We start from the raw sequence: 23,658 nt of genomic DNA on the forward strand, positions 1-23,658 counted from the left end.
ATTTTGTATTTTACGTTTGAAATAACAAATCAAAAAATTATTTGTATTCTGTATTTAAGTACTTTTAAAAAAACATTTTGCACATCTCTATGAATATCGTATCAGTTACACATTTTATAGGCCAAAATGTGTGCGATATTTTCATATTTAACCAAAGGCTTTTTATTTTTTGACCTCGTGCCCATGAAAGCATTTAATCAGAAAGTCATAAAGAACATCGAACATCGAGTCAATTTGACTGGAGCCGATTTTCCATAAGGATTTCCGGAGTCCTTTTCAGGATTACGATGTTTTGTAAATGCATCTTTGTTTTTTTATTGTTCCCGTATATTAGATATTAATTATAAGCTCTTTATGTGAATTTTAAACAAGTATAATCATATTAAATCGTTATTTAAAATTATTTCAATAATAAAAAAACTCAATCATAAAAACAGCAGAACATAACACTTTTTTTATAATTATATCTATTCTCATATATAGATGTAGATAATGATAGTAATATGACCTTTCTTACATGACGGTATATATATCTACTATATGTATGTGTGCTCTTGTTTAGGCAATTATAAAGTTTTATTTTGTCTTTTTCCAATCAGTATTGACTTGGTCAACCCAGTGTGCAGAACTGTTTTGCCTAACTGAACTTGTGTAACATTAGCCGCACATTTGTTTTTTGCAAAATAGTAACATTAATAATAATTGCATCAAGTTCTAACGGTGTGTGTCTGCCAGATTCGAACCTAGGATGCAACGACCCCCGTAAGTTAAAGATATTTTATTAAATTTAAAGAATACGTAATTTTACCATCAAAAGCATAAAATTTTGCATATAACATTAAGTTTGCATATAATGTGTACATATGAAGTTCGCATTTTGTAATCCGGCTAGGCAATAAGATGAAAACAGCAATCATAGACATAGGAATAACAATACACAAGGGGGGTGAAGCCCCTAAGAGAGAAGGGATGGTGTACATACAGTAGTGCCTAGATTTTTTGGTTGTCCTTTTTTTTGTTTCTGATTGGAACTTGAGTATGGTGTGTATTAAATAAACTGATTCACTCCATAGCCAAACCAAAATGAGGGTGACAGGGTTGAAACTATCTTTTTTTAACTGCCTGATTATGCATACTATTATCCTTATTAGTGCAGCTAACCGTCGGTCATTCTAAAGCCAAATATAATGTTTAAAATACTCTCCCATAACGTTTAGTTAGTTATTAACAAAACAGTCCTGCTCTCCTAGTTATTTAACCGCTTTTAAAGTGCCTAATTTTACAGTTTGATTTCAACATATAGGTACATAAAATGTTAATTTATGTAAAACAAGATGTCATTTAGATCGTTTTATTTTTCTGCATTCATATGCACACATACGTACTTGCATTTATTTACATACAAAGGTCGATTGTCAACCACTAAGTAATAATTAGCTTAAATAAGGAAGTGCATTTTCAACATAACTACACACTATTATGTTCGTAAAGGAAGGTTTTATTTTAATAAATAAATGACGTTATATATGACCCCGTAATGGTTAAATGTATAAACGTGATGCTATAATATCATAAACAATTTCATAAAATGAAATTGTGACCACAACGTTTAGATACTAAGGTATAGAAATATGAAAAAAAAAACAACTTGTACGTTACGGTTTTAATACTTACTTGGGTATTGGTTTTACAGTTAAAAAATAAGCTAGATAGGTCGGTATAATGATTAATCAAACGGATGGTAATTTTGATAATAAGTTATTAATCAGTACAATAGCTACAGTTTTGATTATTATTCTGTTGGTTTATAAACTATCTAAAATATATAGTTAAAGTAGAAACCACAAACAAGTAATTATTGACTTCATGTTTTAATAGAATTTTCCTTTGGAAAGAAATGTATTTGCTAGTTTATGTATCTGTTAATCAATGGATCGATTATTATTGCTGTTTTCCACCATACTTCATTAAAAACTGAGGATATTTTATAAATTAGACGAATGTGTTAGAGTATATTACGTAAATTTTCTTGTGACTTAAATAATTCGTAAACCAACTAAATAGTGTGCAAAATTTGTAACCATTTACTGGAACGATTATTTTAAAATTACACGGTGGTTTGTTGATGAAATGGCAAGATGTATTCGATGATTAGCATTCGGTTTTAAACTGCCCTAAAACTATATTGTTTATTATAGGTATTATACTTAAAATATGATCATGTTTTCTACCTTTTTGGAATGTGATATATGATATCTTTATTGTATTAACATCATTAAAAGGACTTCAATTTTCTAAATTGTTTGGCTCTGTTTTAAAATAATATGTCTAAGCAATTCCAATCCATTAACAAAGTAGCAGAAACGTACAACGTACTATTACGGTTTTATTTTTATCTTCATGCGTTTCCCATGTTGCCTTCTTATATTTTCTTTTATTTTCCTCTCTAAAAGTAATTTGATAGCTTGGCAATTCGTTTGGAAGAAAAAAGGAGCCTTTTATTAAATGCCCTACATTTTCTTGATTCCGCAGCCGAGAGCTGCTATTCTTTTTCTTATCTCCCTATATCCCCGTCGTGAATAAATTTAATGTCATTGCTTACTTGAAAAATATTTTTTTTTTTTTGCTACTTTAGACAGCACAAGTAAATAATTAGAATAATTGCAGATAAAATCAAGGTATACCAAAAAATATTTTTAGAATTACTATCTACTATGATTTATGATATGGTAGTCAGGTGGTTGAGAGGGAGGCTTCTTCGACCTACCCATTATCTTTTCCTCGTTCTCTTATTATTACCTATTTCTATATATAATTCATAATACATGCATATAACCATATCTATGCAGGGTTTTCCACCTAAGGCTTTTACAAGTCTATTATGTATGAAAAAAAGTGGCCTAGAATCGTACGGTACATATATAGAAAATATTTTCAGTCATACAGGGTGTTCCATTTCTTTTGATTACTCAGAGTCGAATCTATCGAAATTTACATTTGACAATCTTATAGGAAGAATAACATTTTTTGCAAAAGGAATGACCCATTTTAAATGATACCATTCGATGCGGAATTAAAAGCCCTTTCTACTGATATAAGGTTTTAAATATAGAATAATCGTTTTTTTTTTTCTGGAAAAAAAGAGATAAATATTTAGTTTAGTTATGGACAAAAACGTCCTAGGTAAAACACCCTGTATATGAAATATCGTCTAGATTTGCATGCTTATATGTATGTATGACAATTGGTAGACTAAGGCTGGTAAATTATCCGATTACTCGATTAATAAATAATAATCGATTAAGTAATCAATGTTTTCAATCATCAAAAATAACCGATTAATCGATTGTTTTCTGTTTTTAAAAATATTCGGTTGATCGAAATAATCGATTATTCAAAACAAACGATTATACCGATTAATCGCGGTAATCGATTATGTTCGACAATCGACAATCGATTGTTAATCGCCCAGCAAATTTAAATTATCTTTCACTTACCTTTCGATGTTTTCGTTACTCGTCTTCAAAATCGTTTCAAATCAGTGAATCAAATTGAGATCAAAAATTACTTTATAAAACTTTTGTTAGGTAGATTACGGGCTTGAATAAAAGACTTTTTCACGAGAAGTAATTATAATAGTTATATTTACATTTAGCCATGACTTGACTAACGACAACGTTTAATAAAAAAATAACTTACACGACGCATGATGGGTAAATTTATAATACAAAAAAATATGTACAAAAAAAATAATTCATTCGCATAATTATTAACTATAAAAAAAGACCGGTCAAATCTAGTGAGCCATAAGACAAATTATAAATGACATTCTAAAAACTAAAATAAATACATACATAAGTGCGTGTCAACTGCGGAATAAAAAATATATCATTGTATGTAAACACTCCACCAGAACTGATCGGTCTCTTGAAACTAAAAGTGTTAAATCAGCAATCGTAAAGATTGTTTTGGAAGATTTTAGAGTGAGATCAGAATAGAAGAATTAATTGCAATCAAATATTATAGATACTTTGAATTGAAACTTATTAACTTGACGCTATGTTCTGTAACTACCCACGAAAACATACGTTCTGCATGTCCCACGTAACTTTCAACATTATATATTGTAAAATAAGAGAACGACGACAGTTTTAAAAAGACAAATATCTAACAAAAAAATATTGATTTATTATTGAATCTTGGGAAATGCAAATACGTATTTCAAAAAATGTTTTGGTACGTACCTACTTACAACAAAGCACATTTTTTTTTTGAGTGATACAGTTTGTACCCATTATATCTTCCAGGAGAACCTTTACGTATGCTTTACAGAAATGAAAACGTAAAATGCATACCTCGGTGAACTATAATGTACTTAATATTTTTAAGGGTGCTACTTTGTTTGTTTCTTTGTCTAGCGTCCAAAGATCGAGAAGAATATTAAAGTTGATTAAGAACAGTTGGTACTTTACAACGATATACACTTAGCTCCCGTAGAGGGAAAAAATACGTTATTTTATTTTCACAAATAAACAGAAGAGAGAAAACGCAACTAGCAGTCAGAAAAAACGTTTAGTAGGCGGCAGCGTTACTTATGTATAGAAAACGAAAGTCACTTGTTTTTTTTTTAATATTATTATTATTATTCCTTGCTTATCTTCCTCTTCATTTGTATTTTTTTCTTCTTTTGTTTTAAAGACTAGTACTTTACACATTTACACCAGACGTACGTCACAGCAGCAGCAGCATCACTCGTGTTCACGTCAACAACTACATCATCATATTCCGACGAAACTTAGGAACTTATTGATTTATTCATTCATTCATTCTGTTTGCCGAGATATCTATCGAAAAAGACGCTAAGTCACACGTGCACTTCACTCCGGACATTTTTACCGAACTTTTCTTCGTCGTCCTTTTGTTGTTCTTCCGTCGAACATCTTTGGTTAAAGTTGGCGATGCCGGAAAATCCGACCGCGGGCGGACCTAGTGCGGGCGATGTTGGCGTTTGGGCTGTTGGATAGTTAGTCTTGGCACATACTGTGTCCACTGGCATCATAACAGGCTGGAACCCTGCAACAATAGACAACAACTTTTGTTGCAAACTTCTTTTTCATTCGTAAAGTCATATAACAATTACATCGCCTAACCAAACCTAAACTAACTTAGTCTAACTCATCCCTTTGTTTGACGATCTTAACTTGCTAGAACCAAAAAATTGATATAGTATAAGATTCAGTTTAATATTACCGGTTTTATATTATAAAATCAAAATTGTAAATCTATTACTTTATTATTTATTACTAGAACAATAAATCTATTTTATTAACCCAGATACCTACCGCAAAAGGAAGATAAAAATACCTTATAAGCTGCACAAGCAACGTTCGTCACCTGCGACTAGCTATAAGAAAGATAAGGGTATCTTTCTCTTCCTTGTGCGTTAGGTATCCGGATTAGTAGACTTATTGTTCCACTAATAAATAATAAAGTAAAAGATTTACAATTGTCACTTTATAATCCAAAACCGGCAAAACTAGGCTCAAGCAACTATACATGGGACCCATTTCTTATTTTGTCTACAACCCCCTGCTACAGGTTTAATCCAGGCTCATCTGTAAGAACTTGTAGGGACTATGAAGAATCATATTCTTGTGAAAATGCTGGTAAATACTAGTGACTGTATGGAAGTCAATAAGAAATAGGTGAGATAGGTTGGTAGGACACCATCTCAGGCATAAAGGGCTAGTCAGAGACCTATTAGAGGCAGAAACAGGAGTTAAGAGGAGTAGAAATAGACTTAGAATAGATTAATGTTCGCAAACAGTTAAGGATGTGGGATGTTCTAGTTTTGGGGAAATGCGAAGATTAGCTCAGGATAGGAAAGAGTAGAGGTGCGTGTCCAACTAGTTCTACGTTGATGATTATAATAAAAAGTGCAACATCATTTTTCGTAAACTACTTACAAAGCAAAAATACTGCATAAAGTTGGCTTTCTACGTGTTAAATAATTAAATCCGAATTGTTAAATGTTTTCTGAACTTAGCATATATTTTTGGTCGTTTTTATATTTGTTGGTATATCATTATGTCTTTCGCAAGATTATAAACTATTCGAGTTTTGAAACCAAATAAAAGAAAAACGTCATAAGCCTTCCCTTGTGCGACATGGATGCAACGTAGTAGCATCAGCAGTGCGCGGATAGCTGCTACTTTAGACTTAGAGGAGCTTAACTGCAATAATTCCATTAATCCGTGTTGTGACAACAACCTGGATTGTTCTCGGTCATTTATGATATTTCCGGACAGAATTAGTTCGAGTATCCCGTGCACACAAAATCCCGGTTGGAACGAAGCTATTTATGCAATTAAGCCGCTTCTTGCTTCGTTAACAAATCCGACTTGGTGTAGCAAGTTTAGTCCACAATGCAACATCGCTCCAACAATATATATTCATAATGCAACCAGGAGCCAGCAAACAACATTATATTATTCGATTTTAAAAACTTCTTATGCAGTTAAAAACTTAATTAAAACGGTAATCGTCACAGAAGCTATCAATAGTAATTAAACTCTTGATAAAAAATATTAAATGAAAATGAAATTTTACTTATGGTACCTAATAAACTAATTACCAATTTTGTAGGAAAACTTATTTAAAATTAGAGAGACTCGAAATGCATTTTTGGAAAACTTTGAACACAAAATTCTGAAAACGTTATTTGATGTCTTCAAAAGGGGAATCCATTGCCATTTACTAATTTCGACCCTTATTATTCATGACTTAATACCTATAAACTTAGAAAGTACTTTCCACGGAAATTCTGACTATTTCAGTCCGGCTTATATGCGGTTAATTTGCATTCTTAAAAGCCATTTAAAATAGAAAAACAAATGAAATCTTTTTAACAGTTGGTTGGTAATAAGACTTAATTACATGTTAAATCATCATCATTATCATAAGGTCGTCAGTCCTAAGACTGGTTGGACACGCACCTCCACTCTTTCCTATCCTGAGCTAAACTTTTCCCTAAAACTAGAACAACCCATATCTTTAACTATTTGCGAAAACTAATCCGATCTAGGTCTACCTCTACTCCTCTTAATTCCTGTTTCTGCCTCTAATATGTCTCTGACTAGACCTTCATGTCTGAGAAGGTGTTCTACCAACCTATTTCGCCTATTTCTTATTGACTTCCAAAGAGTCCTCTGTTCTCCTATTCTTTCTAACACTTCTTCATTTCTAACCTTCTCCATCCATCATCTATCTATCTTCTAACCTTTTCTTTTTCGCCGCGCCCACCGTCTATGTTAAATAACACTTTTTGTTTTTCATTAATAGCTTCAGTACTTCACCATTCGAATTCGAGAATAATTTTAATAATCATTCAATTTTTAATTTGAAAAGAAAAATTATCATCATCAAACTATTTCCTCGATTCCTTTTTTTACATTCTCTAGACCCAATCTGCACGCAATTACCGTCTTTTCGCAATAACTACTCAAGTTCAAGTACGGGCGTAATTACATCTTATCACTAATCAAGAAAAATAAGAAGCCAGGTGCATCTTTGGGATACCTATAGTTGTTTTATTTCGTTGCGTGAAGATACGTGCTATGTGTTTCCTGACTACGACATGCACGGTTGCGTGTACGCGGTTCATTATCGTGCCTCAATTACACCAAACATAGTAATTGTGCCTACCTGAATATCCTGTGTAATCTTCTACAAGTTTGTGACTTCGGAAGGATGTCGATCCGGTGATCATATTGTTTATGGCAACACCGGAAGGACTCCTACACCTCCAATAGGCCACCAGCATGAGCAACGAAAATAGAATAATTGCAACGCTGCTTCCTAGGATTATTTCCAAATTTTGCCACGCCCTTTTGGTCTTTTCCCCTCTCACTGCTCCCACGAGTACAGACAGTAAGGGAGAATTAAAGTCTACACCCTCTTCTTCACCAGTGATCATGTTCAAGTCTTCTTGACTCTCAGTAGATACCTTTTGGGCTCTGCCGGTATCTAAGTCCATCATTTGGGACTTCAAATTATCGACACCAGGAGTTCTAGATACTAACTCTACCTGGATGTGATAAACGGTATCCGGCCATAGAGATAGCGTTACGGTGGTGGAATCAGTAAAGAGATTTCCCTTGAGACCACCTCCGTCCACTTCCCAAGTTACTAAGTAGACACCACGTATGGCTTTAGGTTCCCAAGCGATCTCACCGATAACCAGTACTTTCTGGTGTATCAGAGAAACCTCTCGAAGGACCCAAGGTTCATCGGCGTTGGTACTTTTGCTAGTAGTGGCTTTAATTTCGGTGTTGATAGTTTTACCTTTTTTCTTCTGAATCGAAGTTTCGTCAGGACTGTAGATCGTTACTAGTCCTTGAGGATCGACTACTAGTACTCTGAGCATCGATCCTGGCTGATCAGAATTGAGAGGTACGCGAGTGGTGAGATCAAGGGTTTGAATTATTTGTCTCCACGGCCCTGATTGCGATTTACGCATAACCACGTACACTAAGGGCGTGGTGGGGTTGGCAGAGGAAGGGCGTGGCCAACGTGCTAAAGGGCCCATTACGCGTATCACCCCTTCGCCTTTTGTATGAATCACAGGTTGCACTTGTTGCCCCCGCGTGGCTGCTTCAGCGTGGAACTTGCAGGCTTCTTGACAACCCGGAAACTGAAACAATGAAAATATATACGTCACAAAATGATTCACAAAACAACAGCAAGTTAAAGTACTTCCGGAAATGTGCATTACTTCTCAATAATAAACCGAAATCATCCGTCGAAAACAAATGCGAATACTAAACTCGGAATGATACCTAATGGAAGTCATTCACTGTCGGTGGCGCAATATCTTCGACTTTTAAAGAAGCGAGGGGTTCCATCGGTCCGGAGTTGCTCGCGCCATTATTGGGTAATCTTTCCTTTTTCGGGAGTTAATGGTATTTCGATTCAATTTACTAGATAAGTAGCTCAATAGTTCTGCTATCGGGAGAAGAAGACGAAGGAAAGAAGGGCCGAAACCCCGATGGAAATTCGAAATCCGAAGAGTTGGCGTGAAAGAAGACGAATCGGCCATCAGAGGGCCCGTCGAGCGACAGGCGAACTATTATTCAAAGTGTCAGCCAATTTCGCCGGCGCCAGAAACGACGAAAACGCTTTTCAGGTCCGGGAATGTAAGGGAGAACGTTACCTAAGTGTGCGCCTCATTCATGTAATAATGTGGCTTTATGAAAGGAATGAATTATAGTCAAGAATTTCTGATAGGATCGTTGGAAAAGTCACTTAAAATGGTTACGTAATTGCTTTATAACGTACCCCTAATGGCACGCGCCTGTTTCTTTATATATCTAAAGAACTGTTTATTAATGCACTCAATTTGCAATATTAAATATAAAACTGTTCTGAAAAATTCATTCGAAATATAAAGTGCAAAATAGATATTAATAGAACTACATCAAATACGAGGGTGGATTGATAAGTTTCCGGCCTGACCAAGAAAAACAAGGTTTTTAAAAATTTTTTTTTTTTATTTCTCAACATAATCTCCTCCAAGGCTGATACATTTCTCATAGCGGTGTTCCAGTCTATTAATGCCATCTCTATAGACTGATTCGTCAAGCTCCTCAAAATAACCATTTACAGCTTCGATTACTTCTTCATTGTCCGCAAATCTCTTACCGCCAAGCCATTTTTTGAGATTAGGGAACAGAAAATAGTCACTCGGGGCTAGGTCTGGAGAGTAAGGAGGGTGCGGCATCAATTCAAACTTTAGATCGTTGATTTTAGCCGTCGCAACGATTGACGTGTGCGCTGGTGCGTTATCGTGATGAAACAAGATTTTTTTCTTCGCCAGATGAGGTCGTTTAATTTTCACCTCGTGGCTCAAACGTTGCAATAAGTCTGCGTAGTATTGACCAGTGATAGTATTACCCTTTGCAAGGTAATCAATGTATATAATACCTCTTGCATCCCAAAAAACAGTAGCCATAACCTTGTTCGCCGAAAAAATTGTTTTTGCCTTCTTTGGAGTTGGTTCCCCTGGTCCAATCCACTGTTTAGACTGTTCTTTGGTTTCAGGAGTGTAGTGGTGGACCCACGTTTCGTCAACGGTTACGAATCGACGCAAAAATTCGCTTGGATTACGCTTATACAATGACAAATTTGCGGTAGAAATGTTTTTTCGAATCAATTTTTGGTCGACTGTTAGCAAACGCGGCACCCATCTTGCACAGAGCTTTTCCATATGCAAATGTTGGTGCAAAATATGTTGCACACGTTCATATGACATCTTACAGGTCTCAGCTATCTCACGCACTTTCAATCTGCGGTCTCCCAGCACTATTTGATGAATTTTTTCGATCATATCTGGAGTTGTGACCTCAACGGGGCGTCCTGAGCGAGGCCCATCAGAGGTGCTCACACGACCCTTTTTAAACTCGGAAACCCACTGCTTAACGGTTGAATATGACGGGGAGGATGTCCCCAGTGTTGAGTCCATCTCTTTTTTAATTTCCTTCGGCGTTAACCCCTTCAAATAAAAGTATTTGATGACAGCACGATTTTCCTGCTTTTCCATTTTTACGAAAACCACAGAGGCGTCTTGTTCAGCGTGCTGTCAAACCTACACTAGCAAGGAGATCGGGCTGAAACTATAGCTACAAGCTATCCAAGGATGGTACTATAGAATGTCACCTCAAGGTAGGCCTAGTGGCTTCATCTCTTGGTTAGGCCGGAAACTTATCAATCCACCCTCGTAAATCACACATTCATAAATATTTTATGAGTACATTGAACATAAATTGTATGATATACTATTGCATTCGTCATTTTTAATTCATTAATACACATTAAATGTCCGATAAATTACAAATAACAAAACTGTAATGAAAATATACTTAGAGCGAATCAATAAACAAATATTGTATAAACTATTTTTATGTAGGATGTTGAGGCATGGTCAATAGAAGTTTACTTTTTCAGATATTTCGATGGTATTAACTGACAGTCCCTTGAAGTGGATTTGAGTGGTAACCGTTCCAACTAGGATCCACTTTATAAGTCACCACTGAAGCAACTAGAAGAATAAGCACCAAAGACCTCAATGGTTCGGAAAGCAGTTTAATCCGTACAACTAAAAATGGTAAGTTCTTTTATATCTGCATATTTTATTCTTTTATTGATCTAACTGATTTTTGACGAGCTTAAAAATTGTACGCCTCTCTGAATAATTTATCTTTCAATAATTTTTATAAAAAGCAAAATTCTTCAAAACCACATCCAAATATACGATCAATTGATGTGAAGGTCATTCGTTTGGAACAATCATTTGTGTGTGACCCATGAATAGATAATAAATGAATCTTTAATATTGAACTATCCCCAAGACGTTGAATCGTTTCACAAATAAAAGTTTCTTTTCTTGCACTTAAAACTGTATTCGTGCTACTATTTATTTGCAAATGAAGGCGAGGTAAAGGAGGTCGTTCATGAGGACGAGGAAGGAGTTGTTAATGCCACTGCTAATGCTGCCATATCGATTTCCTTAGAAACTTGTCAGAAACAGAGAAATGTATTTGCAGCTTCTGTATGTACGTATAAGTATATAGGTACTACGTGGTGGTGGTGGTGAGTGCCGTAGCAGTTGAAGGAAGAAGGAGCCACTACGTTTGCTGAAGTGCCGAATCAAACCGGGCTCTTGGCAAACTGCGGAATTCACTCTGTTTGATTAAAAGCCAAAGCCAAATGCACCACCAATCGTTGACAAGCGATTCGGTAAGTAATATAATTTATACAGATAAATTGTTATTGAATGTATCGACTGGTGATTGGATTTTAAACTAACGGAATTGATTGACTCTGGCAACTAAAGAAATGTTTATTATTATTCTTTCCTTCGAGGAATATGGTTAAAAGTACTCCTCTTTGGGCGTATCTCACGGCTCTTAAGATATTAAAAAACACATCTAACATTGATATTCCCTCGTTTGTATTAAAACAATTTGAAGGTATTGACTAATAGAGATTGCAAATAGAAACATATCATTCCATGCCAAACAACAGCATGAAATATTTATTGGATGTATCCGCAATGTCGTTCATAAACTAATTTTTTATGTGAAAAAGTAACGCCACCATAATAATTATTTTTTATTCCTTAAGCGGATACAACCAATAATTAAAATATATTTAAGGCAGACCCTTTAAGTGGTCATGCAACCAAAAGCAGTGCATGTAAACCTACTGGGGGGGACTCCTTCCCTCATATTCTTTATTTTTACCCTTAACATCCACCAAGAAGGGCACAACCCTTTGATGGAAAAACACGGCTTTGCTATTAAAGCGAATTAGAACTCAATAAACATCCCCTTTTGTTATACTGCGTGACGACCTTTTGTATGAGAACAAATTTAAAAATATCGAAGTTTCAAAAATGTAATATTATTTGTCTTTACGTTTTAATTAATAAATGGCGTCATGAAACGTCGAAATTCGTAGCACAACTTTTTGAAGAAAATCTAAATTTTATCAGATGTATTTTGAGCTAATGCCATCATATAAATATAAAAATAAGTATATAAAGGTCATTTTCACCTTTTGTGCAAAAGTTTTTAAATAAACGTAGTTTATAATAACGAAATGAATAACAATAGTATCGTACAACAATAACATTAATAGGTACGAAGGATTTTAATGTAATCTTATGATATAAAATTATAGAATTAGATATCTTACTATTAAAATGTTTAATTAAAGGGTAGGTAAAACTGTGCAGTTACGATTACATTCGAATTCCAAGATATTGTCATTTAATTGGATTTTTTAATCAAAAATCACCAATTCTTTGACGCTATAGACAGGATGCGGTAGTGGCTTTGGACCAGGATAAATTAGGTTACGGTATGGAAGAACAAGAACAACACAGAGAGAAAAATCTTACCATTAAAAAAATTACCATGCTAACACAGTAAAAATAAAAAAAGTTTTTAAAGTTCGAAAATTATTAGATTAATATTGAAATTTTGTCAGTAAATTTTTCTTGCATTCAGTTTATAGTGACGAATTTGGCAATTTTTCTAAAATTTTTCTCTCGATACGATACCCATGACGCATCTGTCCAAATTTGTAATTATTATACTAGTGCAATTCGTATTCCCTCAAAAGTCATTAAATTAATTTGATAATTTGGCAAGTTGGAAAACAAACAGCCTGTTTGAACGCAGCCAGTAAGGACTTTTCCCATAGGTTTGCTCTCATAGCTCAACTCCCATAAAAATAAAGGAAGCACGGTTTCATCAGATAATTCCAGAGTAGTGGCTATTAATTACGCCGGTACATATAACGTGTAATGCACGCCAACTCGGGCGTATCAAACAATAAATGCACTTTCAGGGTAGGCAATTATCGATTATTTCATGCCAATAACTAACTGACAATGTCTGAAAAACTTCTTGTGAATAACATTATAGGTATATATACAGAGCGTTCTACTCCAATGATACTTCATAAATCGTTAACTATTTCTGAAATACCCATTATATCACCCCAATACATCATACATTACCATGGTTCTATAATTTTGGTTTCCTTCAAGGATACTGAAAATCCCCCTGTTTAATAATATATAACCACTTATGTTCACCTCTTAGAGACTATGAACTTTAGTAACATTTACTAATTACTTAAACGTTTCAAAGATGATTAAAAATAACTATCTGAATAGTCATTATACACGAAGAGAAAAATCTTAGAAAAATTACCATGCAATCTCATAATCTTGATGCCTTTGACTATTAAGCATGGAAAAATTACCATGCTAACACAGTTAAAATTCCTATAGTAAAGTTTATAAGGTTCTTTCACAAAAATTATTGGCCAAATATTAAATTTTCTCAATACATCTTTCTTGCACGAGTTTTATAGTGTCGACTACTTCATATGGTAAATTTTCTAAAATTTTTCTCTTCGTGTACGTACGTTAGAAAATAAATTAGAAAATACCCCAACTGGGCTTGTATTTATTTAAACTATTTTGTGATTGAAGTAGCCTGAAACAAACTTCTTAGTATTTAGAAGTACATCAGCCAACTAAATACATGAGGGCTGTCCAACTGGCGGCCCGCGGGCCGTATACGGCCCGCCAAATTATTTTCACGACCCGCGAGTACATTTTAGTATGAATAAATTTTTGTTACTAAATTAATATTAAAATTACTTTACTATGTAAAGTAAGAGATCTATGAAGAAATGAAAGAATGTAATATAGAAGCGGATTTTAAAATATTTCTACCAAAATTAGATATGTTAATTACAGATTTCAATGAAAGATTTTCTCAATTTGATGATCATAAACCGTCTATTGATTTATTTTATGATCCAATTAATATTGATATCAACTCCGTTGATCTTAAATATCAAATAGAATTATGCGACCTGCAGGCTGACCCATTTTTTACATCTCGTGGAGTAACTGGAATAGAAATATTCAAATTTTTAGATAAAGAAAAATATCCAAAATTGAGAGATTTTGGACTTCAAATTGTATCAATGTTTGGAAGTACATATATCTTCGAGCGTGCATACTCCGATATGAAATATATAAAGTCACAATATAGAAACAGTTTAAAATATTTTACTCTTGAAGATATAATTAGACTTGCCAGAACAAATATTAATGAAGACATAAAAGATATTGTTGCTAAACAGTTACGGTCACAATGTTCTTATTAATTAATTACGAATATTTTAGAGTTTTATCTTTAGCATGAGTAAAATATTGTTTTAATTAACATAAACTTACTTTACATTTATAAATCTTCTTGGCCCCCGAAATGTTTGGTGATGAAAATATGGCCCGCGGGCTATGATAAGTTGGATAGCGCTGAACTACATGATATTTGTTACTTGAACTATTGTAACGGAATACTTTGACTAGCTCTGACTTCAGAAATAGAAAAAAGTTAAAATAAAATAAAACTCTCTTCGTCTGATATTTATCATAATACCTCCCCAATCTCTACATTTAGACGTAATATTTAAATAAGCCTTTAGCGAATAGACAACATTAAATCGTTGTCAGTTTATCATAAAAAGAAAAAAAAAAAAAGTTGGGCTCGTCATCGGAATTGAAGTTGTGACAAAGGAAAGAAATCAAACGAAAATTACGTTTTATTCAATTTAAAATTCTGTTTTAGTTCCTGACGGGGACGTCCCCGCAGACTCGAGACTCGAACCACTTATCTAGCAAATTGAATCGAAATGCCATTAACTCTGAGAAAAGGAAAGATTGCCCAATAACGGTTTGTTTGGGAAACGAGAAGAAATTCAGCAAAAAGAGAAGCAGGTTCATTGCCTGATGCTTGTTTTCTCGAAAAGGTCGCGAGCATTACATCTCTAACTGCAAATGATAGTCATTATTTTCTGATGTTCCGGACTCATCCGGACCCGGGTCATTTTCTATCCGGCGATACAACCCTCCGCATTCCCAACACGATTTAGCGATACATTTCGCCGTAAAACCGGAGAAATGTTGCCATAAAATAAAGAAAATAACGCCATCGGTTACATCAATAGCACGCGATAAATTTTAATCCAAATATCCAACAAACTACCCTACATAAGTGTTCTATATTTCCCAAACAGGCAATTAAAAACCTATTCTATAGTATATTAAAAACCATTTCCAATAACAGAAACTCAGTGATAATTAAGTATTTTTTGTTTAGGTACTACCTATATAAGAACAAAGGCTTTCACGGCCGGAATCCATAGTAGAATGAAGATTCGGGCTATAAAGCAGTGGTCTAAGTGAACTATTGTGTCGCTGTCGAAACTTCGAGATATAATCTACGTTCACGTTGTCAACGCCGCACTACCACTGAGGATGTCAGCCGCAGTAGCTGATGAAACGTCTGGACACAATAGCTCACTTAGACCACGCCCCTATAGCCCGAATCTTCATTCCACTTTTTGTATACTATCTATTCTAATAGAATATTATGTCCAATTGTGTTTTAGAATAATGTTGAATGCAATATTGGGCTTACGTTTAGGCTCATGAAGCCTAAGCCTATCAAAATTTTGAGGATTAATTCCAGAACCTTCTCGTGGTTTTCTGTTATTGCTACCTTCTATGACTGCTAGTGTCCGATCGAAAGTTCGGTTTCGGTTTCGGTCGAGTTTCGGCGAAAAAACGAGTTTCGGTTTAGTTTCGGTTTCGGCGCCAAACCTGCCGAAACTACGACCGAAACCGAAACTGCGTTCAGGAGTTCTCGCGCTCTGCTCGGTCATGTTCGGCGCATTAAATTCCATCCAAGCGAAGTAGATTAGTAGACATAGACATAAAAAAGCATGAATAATCTTCAAAAGAAAAATGAGCCTAGTCTACTATACTTACTCAAATAAACATCTCACCTATTTTAAATATTTTTAAGGCGCAATTAAAGTATTTCCTTAAATGAGGGGTTGTTATGTTGATTTCGATTTAATTATCAATAAGTGAAAATGTCAAAGACTGCAGAGCTATGTAATTTAAAGATAAAAAAATAAAACTGACTGATTATAATAACGTTTTCTTTATTTTTCTCTCAAAACATGATCCTTATAAGGATGTTTCGGTTTCGGTTTCGGCCGAAACTGAGACCGTTGCCGAAATTCGGTTTCGGTTTTGGTTTCGGTCGTAAAAACCAGTTTCGGTCGGACACTAATGACTGCACTAAAATGCAAAAACAATTGGTACTTACTTCTGCTTGATTCAAGTTCAGATGAGTTTTGTCTTTAAAAATTTCTAATCAACATCATTGAAGCAGAAATAAAAGAAACTGTTAAAAAATATTAGACGATCGAGCAAAATATCTTGAAGAATAAATGATGACGATTCGGCAGACCAGGTATCCATTTCAAATTTAACGATGGTAATCAAGTTTCAATTGGACGAAGTCGATTGACAAGAAGCGGCGTAACCGACCCGCAACTATTTCTGCCCGAAACGACGACTATCTGTCCGTTTGCCGAAATCCCGAGATAAAGAAATGAGAATTTCCTTTTTAATTACAGCTCTCGAGACGGTGCAAATTTTATCTACCGACAAGAACAAAGCGGTACAAGCGTTTTTTTGAATATTTAATTTCGAATCCTTCTCATTATCTGGCATGTCTAATGAAGACGCCAAAGGAACTTAATTGTTCCAATTTATCTTGAGAAGCGAAACCGTTGTTTTAAATCCCTTCGCAGTTGTTTTGCCCAAGAATGGTTCACGTCTTTTCTCTTAGTGCCGGTTGATGCTGCTGCAGCCGCTTTCGGTCCACGAGATAAATAGGTTTAATTTACAGGCGCTAGCGTAATGAAATTAAGCGTTCGTAATAAAGGATTTTGTTTATCAGCCCTTGACAGCGACTGGAACGATCTGTCAGTCAGACGTGCACTAATTTAAACCGAACAAAATGTACGAAGAAAATCGAGAAACATTTCACGAATTATAATCCGAACAAACCCCAAAACAAGAGAAAAAGGATTCTACCAAATGTTGCCACAAAATTAAATTTAGAATATAAATAATCTTTCGGAGATTAAATATTTACGAAGAATAAAGTTTAGAGTGATTAGAAAATTATTATTCGAAGTTATATTCCAACAATTAGACTTTTTATTTAAATTTTCTTTTATAAACTGTTTTAGAATTTTTCAATTGTTATTGTTTTAAACCAGACCATTAGAGGTCACATTTAAATTAGGCACAAATAAAAGAGTAATAATTTTCAATTTGTGATTTTTATCATTGATTATCTTGTAACTAATATTAGAAATGCGAAGGAGTGTGTTAGTTTATTACCATTTCACGTCTTAACTACTAAACCGATCATCATGAAATTTTGTACACATATTGTCAAGGATACAGAGAAGGACATAGGATACCTGTTATCTAGACAAAAAGGTACTGTTCCCCAAGGGATAGAAAAATTTATTTTTATTTCGATAAGTGTAAAAAAATTAGATATTTTAGTTTTGTTGGTCCTGGACAGGACTATTTATAAAATTATTGTATTTTAAATGATCTTTGTCATGTATTTATGACATCAACGTAAGCAAAACCGCGGGTAAAAGCTTGTTAATTAATAAAAGGACTAGAGTTCATTAAAGTCTTACAAACCTTTCGGAAGTCACATGCGGATTGAAGGTCGCGTAATCCAATCCCTGTTTTAGATCATAAACTTAAAATATTTTGAAATTATGTGAAGTTATTTGCTCATAATGATGCTTATTACTTTAATAAATCAATCACTTTATTAATTCAAATATACAAGCGACTTTTCTGTAATTTTTAAACTTCCATGCTTCGATAAGAAAAACGGAACCCTTACATATTCAAAGCATTTGTAAATCTATTCATCTGTGACAGTCATTTTGCTGAGATACTGGTTTGTAAGGAAACTTGAAATTCTGTATATTGTCAGTAGGTAAATACCTAAGTTAATATCTGAAATTTATTATTATTTGTGTCTGATAAATAATCATCCTAACTAATTTAACGTAAAAATTACTTTCAGATAATACTTAGTTACTTAACTGATACAGCTGGCATATACGGTCTACTTCCAGCTGTATTTCTCAGTAAATTTTATTGAAACAGTAACAGCGTTGTCGTGATATTTATATCTAGAACGAAAACAATTCGGAAAATGTCAAATAATGTAAAAGGGATAGATACTTATATTGTATAATACAAAACGGTAGGGTACTAGGGATTTCGTATGAGTGCGCGGACTACGTACGTAGAAATTTATATTATTGGTTTCATTCTTTTGCACACTTCCGGACTTCGCATACATTTTAACATTCGCTACGGTAACAAATGTAACGGAAAGCCGGAAGGAAACTCGAATAGAATCGAAATTTCGTTTCGGAATTGTTTACGGGCCAGCCGACCGATTGTAACGTGGTTGGTTTGTAGGTAGAGGGCGAGGCGAAACCGCCTGGTGGTCTGGGCTACCGCAAAATAAAACTTGGAAAACTTACACATATTTCCTTCTCCTCGCACATGGCGCCCCAAACTTGGAAGTTTGACTGGAGAAGTTCGCAGTTCTCCCAACACTGTAACAAGAAAAAAAAAAATGAAAATTCAATTGATGAAACTTGTCTCATTTTCAGTGCAAGCGATCAATACAAAAGTAACTTTACGTTGAATACTGACAGATAAAATATGTAATGATAAAACACAATATTAACTTTTAACGGTTAAATTTTCCGCAAAATACGGAGTAATGCTGGGCAAATTTCCTTATCAATAATGATTACATTCAGTTTTTAAAAATAATCGATTAATTACAATCTACAGTCGGTTAATAATCGCCCATTTCTAATAAAGAGTAGAATTGTAGATGTTGTAAAATTAAGGCTAGGGTCATTTTCCCAATGATTGTATATGAGGGAAAATTACCATGCTCCTGTCTGTTTTGTTGGACAGTAGAAGCAGTCATTTCAAAATTTTTATGAACTCCAAGTACAGTGTAAACTCTTTATAACGTCACTCGATTTAACGACAAACTTCTTAAAACGTCGAAATTGCTTGACTTTGGTTGGTTTACATTGTTTTCTATACAATATTACACTCTATATAGCGTCACGCTCACTCTATTTAACGACAACAATGCGACATTATAAATCATTGAGCAGTACTTTCTAAGTTGCCGAAATAGATAAGAACTGCAGCTGTGTACGTTGTTGAAGAAGACGATCCTGTCCCTCCACTAAGCATCAAACAAGCACTTGATGCCAGCGAAACTATTAAAAAAATACTTTTTTTATAATCAAATTGATCCAGCAGTATCTCAAGATATGAGTAAGATACGTAACAAAATACAATTAAAATATTGGAGCAGCAAAAAACATCAGACGAAGATAACAGGCTATACGCAATGTATGAATAATAATGTTCGTGTGCAAAATGTGTACTAAATTGGTAAATGCATATTATTATAGAATAGTAAAATAATATCTTTTATTTCTCTCCATTTAACGAACACTCTTTATAACGCCGAAAAATGTTCAGTCCCTTAAGTGTCGTTATATAGGGTTTACACTGTATATAATTTGGTTTTATTTTTATTGAATACCTAACACATTTTGTCCTTATTACTTAACTTTCTTCTGGATGTGATTTTATTACTATAGCTAGAATAGAAATATTCATTTGGAATACGAATTAATAAGTACCTCATATAATATATTCAGAAATAAAGAGCGCTCTTTCTATGCTGCTGTGAAAAGTACGCAAAGCTTAGATATTTCTAAAAGTGGCAGCGGCGGATTTGCGTACTTTTATTTGCAGTGTAAACAGTGTGCTTCAGTTCATTGATGTAAGTAGTTAATCATGATTTAATCATAGTAACTTCCAATCATGCAGAACATTAAATGTTTACTAAATTTAAATTTGATTTTGCCATGTTTATAATATATCCTCCTACACCTGTTATTTTCTAATTTTCCATTTTGATTAAATTTATTAAATCCAGAAGAGAGTTCTCACCATAAACAACTCATGAATACAATAGCGCACTTTATACAATTTAAATTTAATATTCCTTGTATGGTTTTACGTAAACAAAACGGTAATTACTACATTTTTATGTGTGACGAAGGCGCCTGTTACAGAGACACTCAAAACTGTTTCAAGTTGAAGACGCGGACCGTTATGAGATTTCGTTTTTTTTTTGTTCTTGTTCATTGTTGGATACGGCACATGACGATAACAAAAATAAAACAGTTGACAAGAGCTCTTAAGAATGAAACTGAATATAAACAGAGTGTATCAACAGACATTCTGCTATATGGGCGGGCGGGCGCTTTCGGGCGCGCAATCGAGCAGTAAATGATTAAATAAACAGAAAGCAGATGAGATGACACGGTACTTTATTTCTAGCATCTGTTTATGTCGAACGAAAAAAAAAATGGTTTTATGATGCAAGCCGTATGGCAGCACGCCGTTTTACTGCTTATATTTATATTGTACGTTACGTAGTTGTTATAATAGTACATCGAAGACTTTGTACTGTACAGCGGACATTATTGCATTTGTTACCGTAAACAAATCTTTCTTTTTGCTTTGAACTAGGTTATTGTAACGGATCGTTCGATTTTTACGGTAGCTGCATCCTGTTTCGCTATCGATTCCGATTTTTGTTGTTTCCATTTGATTCGATCCGATGCTTAAATCAGAGGTGCGCAAAGCATGCGCACAAATAAACAGGGACGTACAAAGTTTAGGGGAGAGCTTACAATTGGAGAAAAAGTGCAGAATTTCTTAACCCTTTGGTATTTACAACCCAATTTTCAACCACAATTCTCATCGTCACCCTCCCCTAGGGTTGCCACCCGTACTTTATTATAAAGTATTGTACTCTATTTCGACTGTGCGTACGTTATATCTTACAAGACACATAAAGTACGCAAAAATACTTTATTTAAGGCCTTAAGTAAACATCGTAATTTTGTAAGCGATTATTCGAAATTCAGAGTATTTTTACATCAATAATATTGTACAGAAAAATGGCAAGCTATATTTACGGATCAACCTGATTTCCCAAATCTGTTCAAGGTAGTGTCACTTTTGCTGTCCGTTCCGGCCACTTCAGCATTTACAGAAAGAGTATTCTCTGTTATGAACGAAAAGTGGCGGGACGACAGGAATAAAGCTTCATTAAAACTAATTAAAAATCAACTTTTAGTTTACCTAAATCTTTGTTTGGCATGTTTAGAGGCTATTAATGTATTTAAGAGCAACAGCAATTTGTTACTGGCTGCTAGGTGTAACAAAAAATATGTTTTCAGAAAAAAAAAAAATAAAATACTTTATTTTTATGCTGAGTACTTTTTTTTTAACCTTTTAGTCGAGAAATACTTTATGTAAAACCTGAAAAGGTGGCAACCCTACCCTACCCCCTCATAAAAATCGTGCTGCAATTGTAATATTTCTTTATTTTTTTTTTTGACGCCAAATTTTCATCTCGACATTCATAACAAACGCTGTAAATTACCACAAACAGGTAAATTTACTGAAAAATTATTTCAGTTTTTTTATATTTCTCATTTTCTGTCGATATGGTATGGTCGCACCCTCTATTTTTTTATCACGCCCCACAGACTCGCAACAATATGTAGGTAGATTTAAAATTCTTCCCGTGTAAAGTAGGATTGCAGGAAGAGATTAATAAAATTAAATCTTTCTTTAATAAACAAAGTCAAAAAGGATAAAGCATAATGAATAATTCTAAATTAAACATTTTCTTGCAAGTATCCTTAATTCAATGGAATGTACTTCGACAATTGCTTTTCAAGAGTAATAACTAGTTAAAAAAATATTTCATAATTAATTCTGCAATTAATACTTCTACAGTTTCACAATTTTAAAATTCCGTGATGACTTCTACTTTGCAACCATTGGTATTACGTTTAATTAGCATGCACAAGAGTATATTCTTCAAGTATAAAAAAAGAAATAATTATTTTGGTATAAAATAACTTAACTCCAGTAAACCGATAAACTAAAATATTTCCTTGGTGTTACTGAATGCGGCAATGATTTTGTTCATTCAAGCTTCCCCTTTAGTCAGCAATCAACACAGGTCGAAATAAGTTCCGATTGTGCTTGATTACTTCATACAAACAGCATTTCCGTTCATCAGGCTGTAACAGACAACATCAACAATTGAACAACAACGAAAGCCCACTGAGATTGTTAAAAGGGAGACTAGAACGAGTTATAAATATTAAACACTGTGCATACAATAAACCGTGCTTCTTTAGCTGCATAAAACACGATAAACCGTTTTATATTATACGTCATCAAAGTAGGTACCGGTGGTGTATTTTCTTAAAGCTAATACCATATTCAGAAACTTTATAATGTAGATACAAAGAGACAAAGACATAAAACTGTACGGACACAGTCGCGTTTTTCTTAAAACAGGAGAAAATAAATTTAAAACCGTTTGAAAGAAAGTGAAAAAAGTTTTCTAAATTAAACTGAATGAATTAAATCACAAAGGTAGCGACGCGATTTTTTTTTTTAGATAAAAGCGGTTTAATCTTCAGACATAGTATTTTTTATTTTGCCCCACAGTAGCTCAACTATATGATTAGACAGAAACTTGAACTAACCACGACCCAACTTTCAAGGGGTGCATAACCTTATAAATAAAAATGAAATTATGAACTTTTGAAGGTAAGGTTATGGTTTATTTGAAAATTAATAATATAAAACGTACTAAAAATAAATAATTTAAGGATTAAGGAACTTTTTTACTACTACTACTTACTATTTTTTATCAAAGTACTTAGTTGACAATTTATTAAAGCTACAAAATACAGCTGAGGCAATTCGAAATTAAAAAAGGGCATTTAAAGGAAAATTCATTATTCTGGAAAACCTTATTTAAATTGAGGAGTTAGAAAAACTAAAAATTTCGTGGCGCTTCCTTCACTTTAGTTTTAAAACCTATAAATTTTCTGAAGTTCTTCGGAAAACTTCACTAACATGAAGTAAGACAGAAATTGTATTCTTACAAATGAAAAACACAATTTTCATAAAAGAATTTGGATACTTTTTTGCTAATTTACAGAAAATTTTATTGTATTTCACTGAAG

The 23,658-nt window shown here is 33.9% G+C and overlaps 1 protein-coding gene and 1 long non-coding RNA gene across 11 annotated transcripts in view; one reads left to right on the forward strand and one right to left on the reverse strand.

Moving 5' to 3' along the window:
* LOC108733710 overlaps nucleotides 1–23,658 on the forward strand; it is a 199,652-nt gene that overhangs the window by 166,556 nt on the left and 9,438 nt on the right. For 7 of the 8 annotated variants that reach the window (XR_003232488.1, XR_003232486.1, XR_003232482.1 and 4 more), the window contains 2 exons: nucleotides 11,002–11,161; nucleotides 11,487–11,793. This is a non-coding gene — a long non-coding RNA (uncharacterized LOC108733710). The remainder of the gene's footprint in view (nucleotides 1–11,001; nucleotides 11,162–11,486; nucleotides 11,794–23,658) is intronic. The other variant, XR_003232487.1, reaches the window with a different exon arrangement.
* The window catches only part of LOC108733690, a 268,094-nt gene continuing 248,070 nt past the window's right edge, over nucleotides 3,635–23,658 (reverse strand). For 2 of the 3 annotated variants that reach the window (XM_018464984.2, XM_018464977.2), the window contains 3 exons: nucleotides 19,033–19,107; nucleotides 7,705–8,692; nucleotides 3,636–5,073 (listed from right to left, as the gene is read on the reverse strand). In XM_018464984.2, coding sequence (XP_018320486.1) covers nucleotides 4,865–5,073; nucleotides 7,705–8,692; nucleotides 19,033–19,107 — 1,272 coding nt within the window. In that variant the 3' untranslated portion in view covers nucleotides 3,636–4,864. Of the gene's footprint in view, nucleotides 5,074–7,704; nucleotides 8,693–19,032; nucleotides 19,108–23,658 lie in introns of all 3 variants that reach the window. The other variant, XM_018464969.2, reaches the window with a different exon arrangement.

Source organism: Agrilus planipennis, unplaced genomic scaffold (genome assembly GCF_000699045.2).
Source record: "Agrilus planipennis isolate EAB-ADULT unplaced genomic scaffold, Apla_2.0 scaffold1, whole genome shotgun sequence".
Taxonomy (NCBI): Eukaryota; Metazoa; Arthropoda; class Insecta; order Coleoptera; family Buprestidae; genus Agrilus; species Agrilus planipennis.